This window comes from Pistacia vera, unplaced genomic scaffold (genome assembly GCF_008641045.1).
Source record: "Pistacia vera cultivar Batoury unplaced genomic scaffold, PisVer_v2 Contig328, whole genome shotgun sequence".
In the NCBI taxonomy this organism is placed as follows: domain Eukaryota; kingdom Viridiplantae; phylum Streptophyta; class Magnoliopsida; order Sapindales; family Anacardiaceae; genus Pistacia; species Pistacia vera.
The window spans coordinates 507,822-528,348 of record NW_022196144.1 but is presented as its reverse complement, the minus strand read 5'-3'; the positions used below and the strand labels follow the sequence as shown (position 1 = coordinate 528,348).

At 32.4% G+C, this 20,527-nt stretch overlaps 3 protein-coding genes across 3 annotated transcripts; 2 read left to right on the top strand and 1 right to left on the bottom strand.

The window, feature by feature from the left end:
- The first annotated feature begins 8,453 nt into the window (after positions 1-8,453).
- LOC116137486 lies at positions 8,454-9,161 on the top strand. The gene has a single exon (XM_031423176.1). It carries the CDS (start codon positions 8,454-8,456, stop codon positions 9,159-9,161), a length of 708 nt encoding a protein of 235 aa, XP_031279036.1.
- A 1,689-nt stretch (positions 9,162-10,850) lies between these two features.
- LOC116137510 lies at positions 10,851-12,468 on the top strand. Its single transcript, XM_031423207.1, has 2 exons — positions 10,851-11,373; positions 12,082-12,468. Exons 1-2 carry the CDS (start codon positions 10,921-10,923, stop codon positions 12,253-12,255), a joined length of 627 nt encoding a protein of 208 aa, XP_031279067.1. The 5' UTR covers positions 10,851-10,920; the 3' UTR covers positions 12,256-12,468.
- A 623-nt stretch (positions 12,469-13,091) lies between these two features.
- LOC116137511 (protein YLS3) lies at positions 13,092-13,941 on the bottom strand. The gene is made up of 3 exons (XM_031423208.1): positions 13,570-13,941; positions 13,420-13,482; positions 13,092-13,340 (listed from the first exon to the last, which is right to left on the bottom strand). The coding sequence occupies exons 1-3, from the start codon at positions 13,925-13,927 to the stop codon at positions 13,192-13,194; spliced, it is 570 nt and encodes a 189-aa protein (XP_031279068.1). The 5' UTR covers positions 13,928-13,941; the 3' UTR covers positions 13,092-13,191.
- Positions 13,942-20,527: the final 6,586 nt, after the last annotated feature.

Below are 20,527 nucleotides of genomic sequence, written 5' to 3'. Positions count from 1 at the left end.
AAAAATGAGGGTATTTTAGGTATATATTTACTCAAACAATCAAAAAATCTCATTATTATTATTATTATTAATAAAATCATCTCCTATAAAGAAAGCCGAAAAAGTCAGGAAATAAAGACTTATTATTATGACAATCCCAAAAGGTTGGTTTAATGGTTATGGGTTTGCTCTCTTTCTTGAGTTTCTAGGTTCAAACATTGAGATCACTTATCACAATAACATTATGATTTACCTAATCCATTCGGTTCATAAATTAGTATAAACCATGGTTATTAGTATCCTACGATACCTGATACGTATCATACAATACGATTCGATACAGGTCGTCAATGATACGTATCAGAGAGTGTATCCTGAACTTTTCGATACGTTGATATGTATTCTACGATATGATACGTATCTGTTCGTATCCTTAAAAATATTGATACGAGTTAATTAATTTGGGCCAAAGGCCCAAAAACATTCGGGTTGGAACTGGGTCGCCCAACTCGGTTCACCAAAACCTGCCTAAATTTATCCATTTTGTATGATAATAATAATACAAGTGGAGATATAGATATTGACATTAATCTTATAAATGATATGAATGGTTGAGATAAAATAATATAGATTCTTAATTTTGATTATGTAATACCATAATTTAAAGATAATAATATAATACTACAAAAATCTTTAATTAATTTTAGGGATAATATTAATTTTTAAATTTTTTTAATTTCTTTTAAAATGATGTATCCTATAATATGATATAATACGTAATATATGATTTAAAAAATTAAGTTTTTGATACACGACATTATAAAAGATTTAACAACATATCTAAACACCCTATTAAAAAAAAAAAAAAAAAAAACACTCATATTATCATTGATAAAATCATCTTCTATAAAGAAAGCCAGAAGATTCATGGAAATAAAGACTCGTATGAGACACGTCTTATCTGAATATGGTTAGTCAAAAGTGAAATTAATCACAAGACAAAGCACAAAGTTCCAATTAATTTGTTGATTGATGGTGACGACTCAATTTAACCAAACTTTACACGTCTTGATTAACCAAAGTTAGTACGCAATTATCTTGTAATTTCACTATTACGTCACTGACTGTGACTTTTTATAATTTGAATCCCACCGCGTACTTGACGTGTTGCGCTACTAACCTCTTAATTACTAAATTAAATTATTTATTCTTAATTTCTTGAATTTACTTCTTTTCAAGAACAAGTCAACCGACCCATACCCACCCACTTCAATTCTACCCAATGGCTTCCATTCCATGACCAAGTCTGTTAATCTTTGTCAATTAAGGTTACTTTGAATACTATATGAGAGGCTGAATGGGGATGTTTGGCGGGAGGTTATCCTGAATACTATATGAGGCTGAATGGGGATGTTTGGTGGGAGGTTATCCTATATTTTTTGGATAATGTTATTTTATATTATCATATTTGTAAAAATAATTTACAAAAATATTAATAGACTATATTATCCTTATACACAAAATTTTTAAAACATAAATACTTTTGAACTTGAAAAAAAAAACCACTAAAGATTGGTGGCCGAATTTGGCCACCACTACTAGTGGCCAACTGTCGAGTTGGAACGACGCATGATCAATTGGATTTGGTTGATCATGTGTCGATCTGATTGTTTTCGTCTAAGAAACATGTAAAGTGTTTATTATCATCGACTAATAAACATTTGGAATCAAAAAATATGTATATGTTCATGCTTAAGAATTATCTCACGAAGAATTATATTAGTTATTAAAATCGATTTTAATATAATAGAATATAAGATTAGGTGGGAAAACAAAGAAAATCAAACTCTCTCATTGAAGATCTCACTACAAATTGACACAATTAATTCCTTTTTTGTAGTGGGAAAGCCTTTTAGCAAGAAAATTGACAGATTTGCCTTCTAATTAACTCTTTTGGTTAACTAAAGTTTAAGCATGTTTAAATTAATATTCTTATTAATTAATTATATACAAGTCTCTATTGGTGATTTAAAGATGTGAATATTTGTTTCATTGATTTTCTTTCAAATTTTTTATTCAATTTTCTTGGAAAGACAACCCAGAAAATGAGTGGGAGAAGGAAATTTACCAAACATGGAGAATTCAAAGAATAGTTTGGAGATAGTTATCAATAATTTATTAAAAAAAGTAATATTATTTTATTCTTCCACTAAGAGTATTCATAGCCACAATTATTGGCTAATTAACCTTTTTAAAAATAATAACTAATGGCCCAAAAATAATCACAATACCTTTTGCATTTTGGTTCCTGTGATACAATTGATAAAAGGATTTCACACGAAAATATGAACACAAAAGAAAAAATAATACCCAAAATCGTAGACTTCAAAGATTATATCAGTTAGATATAACAGTGTACGAGGTAGAAAAAACAATTTGAATAAACAACTATTTTCCTATAAAAAAAAAAAAAAAACGATAAGATATGCAGGGCGGATCCAGCCTAGTTTTGCCCCACTCTCAATTTTTTTTTAAATATTAATATATATAATTTCTAAATTTTGACACACCTTAACAAACATATTAATGGACAAAAATATTAATATGCAATTAGTTTTTATTTGGGTTTACCTAAACAAAAATTTCTGGATCCACAAAGGTATGTATTCAAAACAATCGACCGTTTAGTAAAAAAAGTCAATTTTTGATTCAAACACACACTTTTATATTTATATATCAAACCACAAAGATAAAGATGTATAAACACACACGTCACAAAAGATGTGAAATGTGTCACAAACGTGTAACATTTACACCAAGTTCAAATTAGATCCAAAATAATCTTGGATATGATAAGACTTGTATAATTTATTTTTATTTTTATTTTTAATTTATATACTTTTATTCTTTTCTTCTTCAAAATAATTATTTAATTAAAAAATTGTTTTTCAAGTTGCCTATAGTATTCTTTTCTTTCCAAACTTTCCACATGTTGTGACATTATATGTGACTTGTTTGCTAAAGCTTTTATCCTTTTATCTCCACTAATCTAATTAATTAATTGATTGATTAATGAGGTGGCCCATCTGTTTATCTTTCTTCCCTGAAGCTTCTCATTATTTAACTTGTTCAATTATTGACGTTTAGATTCATATCAATGTCCACATTTTACACGTCAAATTAATGGGCCTAAAAGTTAGACCAAATCAAACCAAAGTAAGATCGTGTTTAATTTGTTTCCTCGTATCAATTCAATATTCAACTCATTATATAAATTAATTATATATAAAAAAACACACCCTTTCAAACATGCCCACTTTTCTTAAAGTAATTGTCACTCTATTAGAGTTTATGATACCTCATCGCTTTATTTAAATTAAATTAAATCTATGATTTTATCTATCGCTTCATATGATAATATTATTAAATCAATGCGAATCGTTTTATTTGACTTTTGAAAATAATCAATTTTTTAACTAGAAAAATTAATTCTTCAAATGAAAATTATATCACCAAATAGCTTAACCTAATTTTTTCAATTTTAAAAGACGAAAATACCTTAACCTGTTTTATTGGAAACTTTATCGGTGGAAATGGAATTAACCTAAAATTACGACAATTGAAAAAGTGAATAATTTTTTTGCTGTTTAAGAGAGTTACAAATACACCATACTTGGCTTAGTTGAAGAGAGCAAGCAAATAATATGCTACCTAAGTTTTACTTGATTCTATCATCACTTTGGAGAAGCCGAACACGTGATTACTTGGAAGAGATAATGCTTGGCATATATTTTTTAAGTAAAACATTTTATAGGAATTTTTATTTAAAAAAATCTATATTTTTGTTTTGAGAAAGTACTTTAAAAAAAAAAAAAAAACTGTGAAAAATATTCTTTTTTTATTAAGTAATTTTAATTAATTAAAAGCCTTTGTTTTTTCTTCAATTTTTTTATGGGTAATTTTAAGTGAATTTTTTTTTTTTTTTTGATGATATTAATGATTTCAATAATATATTATTTTATCTTTTGTAAAGAAAATGTATTTGTGTGATGTTGAAGGGCACATGCTAATTTTATTTTTATTTAAAAAATAAAAGAGAAGATTTTCAAAAAAAAAAGAAAAAAAAGGAAAAATTAAAAAATATGTATAATGGAGGCAAGTGGTGCACATGATAGATTTCTACATAATGACAATCCAGGCCAGCAGAAGCTGACATTTCTGGGAGAATTTTCCAGTAAAAGAAAAAGTGGGAAAATGAATAATGTTCTTCTAAAGAGAAACTAATTATAAAGCCGGTGGAATCAAGAAACTTCTTTTCAATTTTCCTAAAAACATAAATGCACATCCATATATGCACCTAAAATGGAGGAGATAATACTACACTTATAATTTAATTTTATAAATTTTATTTTATAATTCCGACATGACAGTTTGCAATTGATATTGTCTGCTTATTATGGGTCCTGCCTATTTATTTACAAACTATCACATCGGGATTGTGAAAGAAAGTTTATAAAATAGAGTTGTGAGCTAATTTTTATCCTAAATTTTTAATTTAGGTAATTGTTATGTGAACCCCATATATTTTAAGATGAGAAACTTGGGATTTCATTCGAGAAATGTAATATTATTCTTTTTATTTTTGAAAATTTATTAAGGTTTCGATATTCATATATCTTGTGTTATAGAAATTACGTGAGTACAATTAAATTATATAATAATTTTGTAGGTATAGGTGAGGCAAAACGGTGGTTATATACCAAAAAAAAAAGGCTAACACAAATTGAAGATAGTTAGGTCTCAAAGGCATGTGGAATTTGTAAATACAAATTGTCAATTTCTAAAATATAGATATGGGTTAATTAAATTTTGGTTCAATTAGGGCCACCTTATTTTGTTTGCATATTAAAAACTCAACTAATATTTCATTTTTATTAACAAAATATAAATTTATTGAATCAATGTCTTTTTCAATTCTTAATGCTCTAACCAAAGGTGTTTCATTTTCTAAGGAAAATGTTGATGTGAACTAGAAGGCATATAACACGGGTTTATGTTAGATATTTTTGTGAACTTACTTTTTTTTTTTTTTTTTTTTTGGTATTTTCATGTCAAAAGCATGATGTAAAAGAAAGAAAAATATGATAAATACTAAATACCATCGAGATATCACATTAATTGTCTCATAAATCTGCATTAAAATCAATTTTTAAATGAAATATTTACGTGATAAGGAAAAATTATATGAAATCGTCTTCTCTCACTTTATTGGTGTGATTATCTTATAACTTCACTCAAGTAATGTGATGAATCTGTTCAACTAAATAATGTCATGCATAGTTACATATATGTGTTTACATTTTTCTTTTATTAAGAATTTTAATAATTGAAGAGAATTTTGAATTAATTTTTTAAAATTAAAATAAGAAAAAGTTTCTTACCAGATAATATTATTATCAGGCTAGATTAAACTAATGTACATAAAAAGCTTATCTTAAAGGGAGTTAGGACAGATCCTTATCCTATGATAGGGCATGACATTACATGTAACCAAACAAGCCTTAAAAAAAGGTAGGTAGCTATCACGTAATTGCGCCAACACATCAGGGATATTTACGTAAAGCGTACACAAAAAATATCTCGTTGCTTTCATGATAATCTCACTAGCACCACCGTGAAATCCACGTCACAACAAAGCATTTGATGCCTCACTTACCGCACTGACAAGTGACAAGTACGGACAAAAGCATGTGACTGACGGGCTTGTTTGTGTCACCGCCAATACGTGTCAGTCTGCGCTTTATTTGACATTTATTCTTGTTTACCGGAAGAGCCGGTCTCGGAAATAGACGGTCGGTGCGTGGTTAAGACTTATCCGAAAAGGAGGCGGCAAAAAGATTACCGGTTACGTGGGCTACTATTCTGGTGGCAAAGCCACGTGTGCTTAGATTTAAATAACGTGGCGCCGTGCATGGATGAGAGCCGCAGAGAATGATCTGGCTTTGCTGTTAAGTCTTGGAATTTGTACAAGCCGATTTTTAAAATGTCGGCGCCGCTTATTTAGCGGCTTGATTAGCCAAGGCAGCTATAGATTCGGTTAGAAAAGTCGTTGGTTTATACTTTATACATCAAGTTTAACATTTAATTATTGAAAAAATATTAATTTAGAATTAAATTATAGATTATTTAGAATTAAATGACAGGAATTATTATGAAAGTATTAAAATCAAAAAGTTTAAATTTATTATCTAAAAAATTTAAAATAAACACTATAAAACAAATTTTATGTGAGTCTTTATAAAATATTCAAAAATATATTGTTTTATTAGTTTAAAAATTATTTATAATTTAATAATTTGCAATATATAATTTATATTAAATTATGTTGAAGGTATATATTAATGAAAAATACTTTGCTTCAATTTTATATAAGGATATATTTCAATTTAAGTTTTTAGGGATTCTTTACATATCTAATCTACCTATAAAAAGTTGATGGATTGTCAAGACTATATATAATTTATTAATTTTAATTTGAAATAATCTGATAAAGATAAATCTGTTTATTTAGATATTAATATAAAAATTGTTTATTTAAAATTTTTGAAATGTAGGAACATTAATGGGACCCGTTGATTTTAAGAAACCTAATCTGAAAACATGTTTGGTTAGGTGCGTTAGGATCGTACCGAAACTGGTAATTGCGATGGGAAGGACTTGTTCTGGTTTCATGTGAGGTGGGTCCCTGTACTTTGGCTACATTAGTTGAGACATTTTCTTTTTACTTTACTTATGTTGTTGGTTTTTCAGTTTTTTTTTTAAAAAAAAAAATTAAATTAAATGGTCCTGATGCGTTGTCGTACACGTGGGCCCCTTCCTATTACAAATTCAAGCAGGACCGACCGAAATAGGGACTGAACGGACGGTTGGAAAATAAGGGCGCCACGTTGGCTTGTTCGTTAGTCAACCAAGATCTTTTTAGTTGCTAACCGGCGTGCAATTTTCCTGTTGATTTCTTTATTAAACTGAGAAATTTCTAGAATATACCTTTGAACAAGTTTCCCTTCCTTTACAAGTTTTAATAAATTCAAACATTAATAATTATTTAAATGAAATTTGGATGAGATAACTTAATACCTTTAATGTTTAAATTAAAATAAATATTTATTGATTACCAAAATTCTTTATAACATTTTAGTATTATAGAGTATATTTTAAATTAGAAAAATATTATACTTATAATCTAATTTTATAAATTTTTTTATCACAATTTTAACTTAATAATTTGTAATAAGTTTCAATTATTTATTTATTTATGAGTCTCACATATCTAATTATGATTTGACTAATTAGGGACGGTTACACCCATATTTATAAAAAAAGTAATTAAAACTGAACAAATTTCTGGCTTCCATAACGACGAAAGAAGATAAGATATATTTGAAATTTGAATGGAATGAGGGTAAGAGATACGCACCACTAAAACCATTTGAATAGAAGACAAATTTGGTTGGCTATATTTAGTTTCTACTAAAATACCAAAAATACCCTGAACAAAACGGAGCGTGTCAAACGAAACCTCCCATTCAAAACGACAGCAAAGCAGACCCAAATATCTCTCTCTCTTTAGTTAGACTACTTCACCAAGTCACTCACTCAGCCAAATGCAAATCGCACCAAGCCCACCACAAGATTATTCCCTCTCTCCTCCTAACTCCCTTGGCCCCACTAACGGATTTCAAAGTCTTGTTTTAAATTTAGTTAATTGACAGAAAAGCAAAACTTAAAATAATTAAATTAATAANCAAAAATACCCTGAACAAAACGGAGCGTGTCAAACGAAACCTCCCATTCAAAACGACAGCAAAGCAGACCCAAATATCTCTATCTCTTTAGTTAGACTACTTAACCAAGTCACTCACTCAGCCAAATCCAAATCGCACCAAGCCCACCACAAGATTATTCCGTCTCTCCTCCTAACTCCCTGGGCCCCACTAACGGATTTCAAAGTCTTGTTTTAAATTTAGTTAATTGACAGAAAAGCAAAACTTAAAATAATTAAATTAATAATAATAATAATAATAATAATAGAAATAAAGACAAGTAGAAGAAAAGGCATGAAAGGTCCGTGAATGGATGTGGCCTTTAAGCCTCCGCTCCGCTCTACACGCGCCTGTCTTTATATTAAACTAACTCTCTCTCTCTTTTTAATTAAAATATTTATTAAAATAATTTTAAACATCTTTCATCTTCTTCACTATATATATCCTCTTCATTTCTATTTCCCTCTCATCTCCAACCTCACATTTTCTCTCTCTATCTTTCAACACCAACAACAATTCCTCTCTCTGCATCTCTTCAACTCAGTTTCAAGTTACTTCTTAACTCGGAATCTATCTTCGACGATTCAGCTTTTCTTTTCTCTTCCAAACTGAAGGCATTATTACTCTCTGTTTTTAATACTGTTCATTATAATGGAGGAGTACAAGGAAGATAACGTCCATTACAGCAACAACGAAAATAACAACAAGAGGAAGCGAGTCTCCGAAGACAACTCGGACGATTCCGACTCGGCCGAGTCTAAACTCTCCCGAGTTGACTCAGCCAACTCGGATGAGAACTCTGCCGGGATGAACGCTGTTGCTGCTGATGCGTCCAACTCGGATGACTCTTCCGGTATGAACTCGCCGGCTGCGAAGCGTATTCAGGACGATTTGTTTAGCAGCATTCTCGACGAGTCCGACCCTGACCCGGCCATTCAGGGGCTGGATTCGGTGATTAAGAGCTTCGAAGAGGAGATTCTCTTCCCATGCGAGCTGCCGCCGGTGGTGACGTCAGATTCCGGAGAACAGAGGCCTGAGCTAGGTTATCTTCTAGAAGCTTCCGACGACGAGCTCGGCTTGCCTCCGGCTTTTTCGGCCGGAGACGAGCAGAATGCCGGAGAAGCCATTGATTTGAAGGCGAGCGGACCTGAGCTGGCCGTTGCATTTGATAATATCGGGTTAGGTTTTGACGACGGAATTCTGAGTTACGACGCGTACAAGTTCGGAATCGTTGGTGACTCGGATAATGACAACGTCTCTCATGATTTTATTACACTAGGGGGAGGTTTATTCGATAGTTATGAACCAGCCGAAATCTCGGAATACACGTGGCGGCAAGAGTCACTCTCAGCTTCGTAAAAAAAGAAAAAATTTAATGTTTCGTACAGCCGAAACGTGTATTTAACAATGAAAAATGTTGATAATACGGTAGGTAAAAAATGAAGAAGAAGAAGTTAGAATGTTAATGCAACAGGTGTTAGCCCTGGGAAAAAAAAAGTTTAGCAAATTTGTTTGTTATTTTATTTAAATATTTACTCAGAAGAAGATGAAATTTCCTTGAACGCAAAAGATGATGTTAACTTCTTGAATATATTAAAAATGGTGGTAAAAATAGACGATATATATGTTCAGTGAAAGAATGTACGGATGACTCAGTCTAACTCGTCAATTTTTTTTTTTTTTTATATATTTTAATTTATTGATTCAAATTTCCATATGGGGAAATCTAATCAGAATCGAAATGAGTGATTTCTCGCTCAAAATTGCATCAGGCTGATCTGGCAACTGATCACAAGTTGAACGGTGTGTATTAATTTGGAATGAAGTTTTAACATGTTTGATTTGATTGAGGTTGAGATTAATGCTGACTTTTCATTTCGCTGATATTTTTCGAAACATAAGACTTAAAAGAGACATTAACTCTAAAATTTGTCCAGGTAATAACACCCTTTCCAGTCCTCCAAGATTTACCATCATATCAAGTTCATCGCCAAATTCTACTTCAAAAAAATTAATATTTGTTTACCAATCACAACTTGTTCAAAGTCGGTATTTGAAATTTCACAAATTGATCATAATTATTATATTTAATTACTGTATTTTTAATTCAAGCTTGTAACGGGTGTTATACAAACTCAATCCTAATATGTTTTGAGTGATAACAAGATACATATATAGACATACGGGTAGACTAAGAAAAAGAAATTACGAGAGAGAATTTGAGATAATTCTTTGATGGACAACTAGACTAAAAAAAATAAAACTCAAAGGAAAACTTGAGATAACTCTTCACAATTCCATTTTTGTTTAAATTGCAAAATAAACGGGCTTCTAGATGCGAGATTTCATTAGTGATCCTTTCGGGACCTTGGCTTGTCACATGAGTCTGAATTTCCTATTTTCGTATGTGAAAAGAAGTATAAATATCTTCGCTAATAAGTACCGCATCCTCAAAATTAGAATCTTCCCATGACATATAAGCTATTAATACGTTTTTCTCCAAAGCAAGTAACTCTGATCATAAATACGCTCAATACAAAATAGGGGACATAGACTTTGTATTACAAACTGTTGAATTACTTTAAAAATCTTTTGTTATTTGTGTTTACTTGCTGTTCATATACAATCGTTTTGTTCCATCGTTGATATGTCAGAATTACGCAAGCATACGATGTAATTCTAACACTATCAGTCACACCTCTCATTGTTACGATTTATTGCATCAACATCTTGAAACCCAATAATTAAAAGTAAGATGGAACACATAAATATTGTTTTTAGTTGTTTCAAAAATAGATAAGATAGAAGAGTTGTAAAGAGACGAACAATTTGAAAGTTTTCCAACCTGAGTGCTCTTTTTTTTGTTTTTTCTCTAGTTTTTCCAACATTTAAAAGTTTCAAATATTATTATAATTTTATTTCAATATAAAATGATAATTAGGCATTAGAATCAATAAAAGCATGGGCCAAGCCCAATGATCCAGCCCAATAAAAATCCGGGTCGGAAACTAAATCGGATCAGAAACATATAAACAGAATCATTCAATCTCCTCATCCACAACGAACCATAAAAGATATTCAAACTCAACACTCTCATCCACTCACTCAAATTTTCTCAATGGCTCTCACCATAAGCAACAATGGAGGAGGAGGCAGAATCCTCTACATCACCCGCACAGTAAATCCTCTCCGTCGCCACGTCATCTTCTTCCCCACCTCGACCTCGACCTCGCCTACTCAAGCTCCTACTCCTACTCGTCTCGTAGTCTCGGCTGCCAAGAAGCTCTCTTCTCGAACCGGACGCTTCGACAGCAAGAAGCGGAGGAGCGGCGGCGCAACCACCACGGAAGAGCAGCAAGAACGGACGAGTGAACCACAAGAACGGAGGCTTCAGATTGAAGATGAGAGCGTTGGTAATATTAGTAAAATTGAAAACGTTGGCGTGAGTGTTGATGATGGGCTTGTTGTGCCGGATCTTCCAGGTGAAAAACCCGACTTCTGGGAGGGTTCTCAGTGGGACGGGTTTGGTTTCTTTATGCAATACATGTGGGCTTTTGGCATCGGCTTTGCGGTATGTGTAATTGATTTTATTGAGTCTGAAAAATTAGAAATGTTAAATAAGTTGAATTGGGAATTCTTGAATATGGGTTTGAAGCGTGTTGGTTTCCAATGTAGAAGATGGTACTGGTTAAGTTGGAGTCACATGGTTCTATTTATTGTTTCAAAATTAATATTTTACACTTAGAAGGTTTGGAAATTAAGTCAGAATTTGTAATGTTATTATTCTTATTGAAAATATTTAGTGGCGGCTAATGTCCAGTACCATCTAATGAGGAATCTATTATGATCAGCATGTTTTACTATAAATGGTCTAGGGAAGTTCGGAAATTCTCTAGTGAGGGAGGACCATGCTTAAAGATCGTTGGATTCACTCATTGGATTGGGTGGTATTCTACATGTAAGAATCCAACAGTGAGTAAGCACGTTCTTGATATAATTAATATCAGGACTGACTAGAGAGTTATCTGAGTTCGGAAATTTTAGTTAAATTGAAATGATTTTCTGTTTCTTACATGATGATCAGCTAACGAGGTTTTGCATGTTTGAGAGTTTTAACATTTTTCTTTTAATTCATTTTGGCGCAGTTGATTTTGTTGTAGGTTAAGAAATAACCACTTATGCATTAATTTTTGGGCGTTTGATGAAGCTAATTCTTGATGACTCTCCAGGCTGATCTGATTCTTCTTCTGTTTTTTTTTTTTTTTCGGTAATCATACAGCTAATTGCATGTGGTATTGCTGTGGTTACATACAATGAAGGAGCAACAGATTTTAAGGAGACACCTGCGTATAAAGAGTCGGTTCAATCTCGAGAGCTTTTAGAAGGACCTGAGGCATCCGATTCAGATGTCTTCGAGTCCAACCCAACAGAGGTAGCGCCTAGTTTGGATTAGTCATCCTTCAAATGACTGGAATAGAAATTGTATTCCAGACACGATATAGTTCTAGGCGAAAGAAAATCCCAATTGAAGGCATTGCCCTCAATTTATAAGGTAATGTTTGTAATTTATCTTCTCAGATGTATCTTAACATATTATCACATGTTGATACAAAAAGATATGCTATTGTGCATTATATTACCGGCAAATTGCCTAGACGTCCATCAATTTGATCTTTGCAGTTGTGCTTGTAGGAAGGCCAGGTTTGGTTTCTGGGGGAACCCTTTTTTCTCTGAAATTTGATGATTTTAGTGTATTTGTAGGCAGGGCAGAAAGCAATAGGAAGGCTAGGTTTGGTTTCTTGGGGAACCCGTTTTTCTCTGAAATTTGATGATTTTAGTGTATTTGTAGGCAGGGCAGAAAGCAGTCTTACAAAGAAAACAGCCGAAAACTTAATGGGAGAAATTTTCTAGAAAGAAAAAATTGTTTTGGTGCATTAAAATCTTCTGGAAAATCTCAATAGATGTAGTAGTGAACAGAAATTCAGAACTGATTTGAACTTCTGGTATAAGAATGCTTGAAATATACCCGTTTCAGGATTACAGAAAACTTATGTTACATAATCTCTCTGGTTAGTAGTGTAGTTCGTATTTGTTTGTGGCTCAAGACCACTAATTTTTGAGAATTTGCAATTTTAAAATATCTATTTTCTTGTATGCAATATGCTAATTTTAATTCTGCCACTGCTGTCCTTTACCCCAAAACAAGCAATCCTTGCTTACAAACATAAATGATAATAACATCTGAACGCAACTCAAAGAGGAACATAGTAAATTATACCAAAGCTGATTGTTTAATGCTAATACTTATCGTAATTACTAGTTAAATTCACCAGGAACACCATAATCACCTACTGATAGTGACTGAATTAAAAAAGCTAATGTTGGATTGTTAGACTCCACGTATTGCAATCAGAATTACTGAAACTGCAGCCACAACTACCAATTCACCTCCTGCTTTCAACATTATCCCAGAACTCCCGCCGAGTCCAAGTCCCATCATGCTCGGTGTAGGTGCCACTGGAACCCGCATAGGAGAAGCTGAAACCCAATGAATAAAAAATTTAATGATCATAGCAAAGACAATTAAAGGGTGTTTAAAATTATGTCATTTGCATACCAGCAACAGTAGCGTTGGCATTAGAGCCAAAGGAAACTTGAGAACCGGCAGGCGCAGGTACCCCTTTGATGAAATCAGAACAATGCATAAAAATGAGGTGCACAAAAATAAATATGCTATATGTGATCTTAAACATTGAAATAATTATACCAGAACAGGCAGAGCCGTTAGCTTCAAGGCCACAAAGAACAGGCAGCTGCAGGGCTAGTGTGGAGTTAATAGGCATATTGCTCAACGTAGTGCCATTAAGCAAGAGGCAAAGGCAAGCAGGTTGCTGGTTGTAGATCTGCTTGAGGTTAATACAACACATCTGTGCCGGCGACTGGGTTGTGCCTTGGACAAATGGTGCACATGGGGATAGTGGTAGCAAGCGTGAAGCGCAGTTGGTTATGGTCGGAGGTGTCTGGGTGGCAGGGCCTTGAGAAAGGGCAGCTGGAGGAAGGACAAAAAGGAGCAACATGGCCAGAGAGGTTGTGGCAATAAAAGGAAGAGACTGAACAGGGGCCATGGGGTGTTTCTTGTTTTTTGTTTGTGCGTGTTCTTGAGGAAAATTAATTAACAGTTTTAGTTTTTTGTGTGTTTTTATAAATGGGAAGTGCATTTTCTGAGTGTAAGTGAGTTGTTACATTACATGCATGGTGTGTGTTATTTTAACATGCAATTTTTGTTCTCTCTTTCACTCTGCTAGATAACCAACGCTCTGTACTTTGGTACGTTGCTGTATAAATTAAAGTTCCCCAAAAAGTCTTATCAGAAAAGTTCTAGCTCTGCCAAAAACATAGAACAATAATGTAATAATTTCAACACTGATTTGTAACACATAGAATCTTACTAAAAATAGACATTGGTCCATGATATAGAAGTATGACCCCTCAATTTATTGTTCTGTCACATGCTATATCTCCATCTCTTCGCTGTTAAGAACTTTAGTCGGCTAAAGAAGAAGAGATTTCTCAATCAATACTGGTCCAGTTCTTGTGAAAAATTGACAACCTCATATTGGATTATAATTACCCTAAACTTAACCAACGTCAACTCTTATATTTTCATTGCCTTGCTTTCTTACACTTAAACTCAATCTAAAGCCAAAAAAAAGGGGTGAATGGGCATCTGCTACACGATATGGAACCTCCGGTTTGTTCTCTCTCTCTTTTTTGAATGGAGACTGCAAATAATAATGATGATGAATTTTGGGAGAATGGTTTTTTTGTTTTAGTTGCAGGAAGTGATTTTAGCAGCTGATTTAAGGTGTGCCAAGTGCCAAGAGAAGGTAGCCAATGCAATTTCAAGAGTTGATATTGGTATGTTTCTTCAATTTCAAGGCCTTTGTGGTTCTTTGAATTTCAAGTGTGTATGTAAGAATTTCAAGTTCTGTTTCATTTAGATGTGGAATCTATGGTGGTGAATGTATCAAAGAAGAAGGTGATTCTTACTTATAAACCTGTCAATGAAGGATCTTCATCAAGAAAAGCTTCTGCTGCATGCAACAATTTATCTAGCAAATCACCTACAGCTGCATGGTTTCCTTCCTATAGTTGATCTCAAATCAATGTTATTTACAAATTATGAGTCTTGTGTTCTGCTTGAAAAATCAGTATTGAAGTGAAATAAATGTATATGTGGCAGGTTTTTATTGGGTTGTTTTTTGTACAAGAGATGTACCCTCTACTTTTCCACAATAATTTGATGTAATTAATCAATGACAATTGCAATAATATACATTAACAGTAACTTACAAAAAAAACTCACGAAATGTTATGGCGAAAACTTTTCTAAGATAAACTGAAACATGCTAAGTGTTAGTTTCGTGTGTTTCAAGTGTTCTAAGTAAACACTAAGAGTAATGTTGCACTAATAACTATTTATTACTAACTTCTCTTATAAGCTCCCAGCGTGGCAACTGAGTTAGCATTGTCACCTCAAAATGATTTTGATTAGATTAAAGAAATAACTGTTCCTTTTTTATAAAGAACGACTGTTCCTTATGAAGGATGAAAGAATGACCGTTCATAAATAAGGATAATCATTCCTAATAACTGTTCATGATAAGGAATAACCATTCCTGATGAAATGTATGACTATTCTTTAAGGAACAACCAAGAGAATAACATTTCTTTTATAAAAAACGACCGCTCATTTCTAGTAATGTCTTTAATGTCTTAAGTGTAGTGGAAACTAACGTAACAATGCCATTGTGCCAATCTGCTACTATGTTAAGATTGTAATAGAAGGTTGTGACTATGTTAAGATTGTAATAGAAGGTTGTGAGATTGAGTTGTAAAGGCAAAATTTTTCAAACATTAAACCTTTTGTTAAACCATACTACAATGTTTGCTTTGTAACATTATCAATAATATTGAAAATCGAACTCGTTCAACGGTAGGTGGGTATCTGCTTATTGCTTGACTAATTAGAAATACGCGTTTTAGGTGGGATTCTACCAGCACTTGGTAGTATATAATTTATCACCTTTTGTGTTCCTTTTTTCACTTTTCCGGAGAATTATACACTAGAAATGAAGACTTTCCCTTTGAAGAATAAGCCTCTGGAACAAAGAAAGGGATGCTCTCCTCAAGTGCGCATGCAATTTTATACAAAGAAGTCAAGAATAATGGACAATCTACGCTACATATATGCATTTAATTCTCAGTCTTACCAACACCAGAATCCTATTCCAGGATTAAGTTAAACAAAAATTCTCTTCTTCCAGCTCATAATAATTAATGATCGTCGGTCCTTATTCTCAGCATCCCCCATCACCAACTTCATGGCAGAAAAAGGCAAGCTCAAATTGCACTACAATGTTATATTATATTACATCTATCTATAAATAGATAGCTTCCTCTCTTTGCATTTTTATAATTTCTCTGCAAAAACATTCATAATAATAATAATGCAGTTTTTCTGCATGGTGATGAGGATCAACATTGACTGCAATGGCTGCTACAGGAAAGTTAGGAGAGCTCTTCTTGATATGCAAGGTGAGGTGTTTTCATAATTTCATTATTGTATTATTATGAATTTGTGCATATAAACATAAATATATTGATTGGTTGAACCGCGATAAATTGTCGAATAAATTTTCTTTTTCCTTGGTGATTAATTATAGAGTTGGAGACTCATTTAATAGAGAAGAAGCAATGTAGAGTGAGCGTTTGTGGCAAGTTCATCCCACAGGAAGTGGCCATCAAAATCAGAAAGAAGACTAACAGAAGAGTTGAGATATTGGAAATACAAGAATTTAGCTGCGCCAACGACAATGAAAATCATCAAGAGCATAGCCAGCAGAGACCCTTGATCACTTACATAGCATGAAAAAAAAAGAAAAAAGAAAAAAAGAAAAAGGGTCCTCTCAATAATTAGGAATTTTGAATTATACAGTATTAATTCTTTGATATTTATTAATACAGATAATGTAATATCATTTGTGTATAATAGTTACGTTAATTTCTATTTTTTTAATTTTATTTTATTGGAAAGATTTTCGGTTCTTTTATTTAGAAGTTGTATTGGTCATACCATTTGTTGAAAAAGGTTTTTATTTTACTTTAATAATAATTTTCTAGTGCATGGTTTATTGGTTTTTAAGATTTCTGTAGTTGGATATATTATTTGGTATATATTTATCATTTATTTATAGGATGCTCATCAGATTTTTTCAAATAGAATCAAATCAAATCCAATCTAATCTAAATTAATAGATCAACTTTAATAAAGATATATTCCAATCCCATTATGTTAAATGACTTAAATATAACCCAAACAAAATAAATTCTAGGTTTATATTATATGAATGATCTGAGTTAATTTAGATTCAAGTTCTTTGCTAAATAAATTATAATATTCATTAATTATATAGTTACATATATCGTGGTTGCTATGATAGACTTTGCTTAAAATTGGCAATAAAAAGATAATTAATTGCAATTTTCAAATACCCAGAAAACAAAATTTATCCTACAATTTACTTTAAATATTGATAGCCAAACTTGAATTAAGATAATGTTTGTAACTGTATAAAGTATAAACGTTGACTGAGATTGCAAATATTTGAAAAATTCTTTTATATAACAGAAATTACACGTATAATAACACCCTAAATCTAGACAAATCCCATCAAAACCAAAATTATGTTGAAACCACTACCAAAACATACAACAAGGAAAGTAGAAAAGTAACAAAAGACAATTAATGTACCATGTTTTAGTGAATCAAAGAACTACGTCCAACATTCAAATAGAGTAATTTTATCTAGTTTTAAAAATCTGCAGAATACAATAATGAAAAGTATCAGCAATTCAATCTTGCTTTCTAATTTTCACATTAGGTTTTCCACTATTATATTAGGATAATAATAAACCTAATCGCATTTGGGATAAACTGTTACAGACTTAAATATTTACAAACCAACTTTAAGTTTATTTACTAATTGGACTTGGCGAGACTCCCAAATGGGAATTAACCCGTGCAAAGTAATAACCACAGTCAACAAATTAATCCAATTCAAACCTACATAATGGACAAAATTTGCTCTTTCTTAGCCAATTCAAAATGCAATCGCCATTAAAGAGATGAGCACAAGGCATTCTTGTTACTTGCGAACCAAGTAAAATCTCTTCCAGGCACACCGCACATGATCTTGATTCATCTTCAATCTTGATCATCTCCAGTTTCTCAATGGCTGATTCACTTGCAGGCACTCTCACAGGTTCCACCTCCATATCGTCAGGAAATTCTTCTTCTATTCATTTTCATCGTCTTCAGGAAACAACTCATCATGCTCATCAACAATAATATCAACCCTGGCATGCATATGCAAAACCTTGTAGCTCTCGAATTCTTTATTTTCCGCCATATCACGAACACATTTCAAAATACTATCGATCATTGATGACCAGAAAGGAATCTCCACGGCAAGTAGCTTATCTTCCAAATTGTATCGCACGTTGACAACGTATTGTTATTCATCAATAAATCACATTCAACCTCGAGTGTTTGATCATCCATTTGACTAAAGATTAAGTCTTTCAAGTCATTAACATCATCATCTGGTGAAAGATAAAGTTGCAGAGAGTAAATATAAGAATCTTTAATAAGAATGGAGAAGATGGCAGTTGTAGTTGGCGATTCTTCGTTAGGATTAATTTTGGTGGGTTTTGGCCATATTTTGAAGTAATCACCAGTTTCACTTCGGCTTTCGTAATCTTCAGTTTGGGTTTTTCACTTTCGTAAAGGCTTGACATGTTACAGAAACTGAAGAAACATAAGAGAGAAGGATTATGAGAAAAAGAGAAATTATGAATAGGGTTTAACTTTGATTAATTAGTTCTTGAACTTTATATTTCAATGAAGTTTTCCTCTTAATTAACAGCTGTAAGCCTGTAAGAGTTTTCCTCTTCCAATTACTAACTTGCGTAAACTCTTTTATTTCAACTTTTTTTATATTATAATTATTACTTTTTGATAATGTTCTTGTGTAATAAATTGGCAATAAAAAAGATAACAAAATAATAATCCTACAATTTTTTTTTTTTTTTTTAAATAATAAACGACCAATCTTGAACAGATATTCTTGTGTATAACACTATTGTTTGAAGAAATTAATTACACATATAAGAACACTCAAAATTCTTGAAAAATCCAAACAATAAAATCTCATAAACCCAAAACTAATCCAATTCAATGCATAAGGGACAAAATTTATTTTTGCTAAGCCAATTCAAAATGCAATCACCATGAAAGATATGAGCGCTAGGCATTCTTGTTGCTGGCGACACAAACAATATCTCTTCCAAGCATACCACGCACGATCTTGTTTCATCTTCAATCAATCTTTATTCGCTCCAGCTTCTCAATGGCTGATTCAATTGCAGGCACTCTTATAGGTTCCACCTCCACATCATCAGGAAATTCTTCTATTTCATCTTCATCATGTTCAGGAAGCAACTCATCAGACTCATCAACAATAGTATCAACCCCAGCATGCATGTGTAGAACCTTGTAGCCCTCGAATTCTTTATTTTGAGCCATGTCACGAGCGCACTTCAATATATTATCTATCATTGATGGCCAGGAAGGAATATCCTTGTCCATAAGCTTATCCTCTAAGATGAATCGCGATATTAACGTATCATTATTCAACAGTAAATCACGTTCAACCTCGATTGTTTGATCATCCTTATCGAAGTCATTAAGATTATCGTCACTGGAACTATAAAGTTCTGAACAGTAAAAGAAGGTGTGTTTGATGAGAATGGAGAAGATGGAAGCTCCAGTTGATGATTCTTGGTTAGGGTTTTTGGTGGGTTCTGGCCATATTTTGAAGTAATCTCCAGTTTCGCTATGACTTTCATAATCTTCAGTTCGGGTTTGATTGAAGATTGACATGCTGCAGTAATTGAAGAAACTACTCGAGAGGGAATTATGAGAAGAAGAGAAATTAGGAACAGGGTTTATGGAGCTCTACTTATTTATACAAGAAATTAGCTAATTCCTATCTGGTTAAAGATTCCTATTATAATCATGATTAGTTAGTTAAATTAATTAATTTCTTCCTACTTGACTAATTAATCAAAAATTCAAACTCTCCGCCTTGCAACATCCAAATTGGACTTTGGGTTCCGCATGCTTTTCTTGGTGGACCTCCGGATTTGATGTGCCAAGGAGAGGACTGAAGATGGATAAGGTTTCGGATTTAGATGGAGTCAATGATGTTCTTGAAAACAGTAAAAATTGGTTGAGAAACCTTTCTCAATAACATGACGTGACAACTCGCAATTGGTCAAACATAACTTATTGTTGGGTAAGCGAAACCCATTGCGAACTGTCACGTCATGTTTGTGAGAGAAAATTAATGAAAAAGGTTTGTCAGTGTAATATTACCCTCTAGAAAACGTTGTTGTCCGCGGAAGCTGCAGTGTGTGGTGCATGTGAAGCCACGTCTTATTGAGTTTAGATTGCAAGGCTGATTAGAAGAATAATTGAGATTAGATGGGTAAGAGTGTATAACAATTAAAAGAGCTGTTACAGTTTAAAGAAAGAAATTTAATTAGGTATTTGTTTCAAACATTATCAGTTCAATTTTTTTTTTTTTTTGACGTATTTTCAA

Excerpts from the sequence above, each read along its gene's own strand:
- LOC116137510 (XM_031423207.1), top strand. The coding sequence starts at position 10,921 with ATGGCTCTCACCATAAGCAACAATGGAGGAGGAGGCAGAATCCTCTAC. Across the intron at positions 11,374-12,081 it reads CTTTTGGCATCGGCTTTGCG|CTAATTGCATGTGGTATTGC; the intron begins GTATGTGTAATT and ends GTAATCATACAG.
- LOC116137486 (XM_031423176.1), top strand. The coding sequence starts at position 8,454 with ATGGAGGAGTACAAGGAAGATAACGTCCATTACAGCAACAACGAAAAT.
- LOC116137511 (XM_031423208.1), bottom strand. The coding sequence starts at position 13,927 with ATGGCCCCTGTTCAGTCTCTTCCTTTTATTGCCACAACCTCTCTGGCC. Across the intron at positions 13,483-13,569 it reads TAACGGCTCTGCCTGTTCTG|GGGTACCTGCGCCTGCCGGT; the intron begins GTATAATTATTT and ends ATTTCATCAAAG. Across the intron at positions 13,341-13,419 it reads TGCCAACGCTACTGTTGCTG|CTTCTCCTATGCGGGTTCCA; the intron begins GTATGCAAATGA and ends ATTGGGTTTCAG.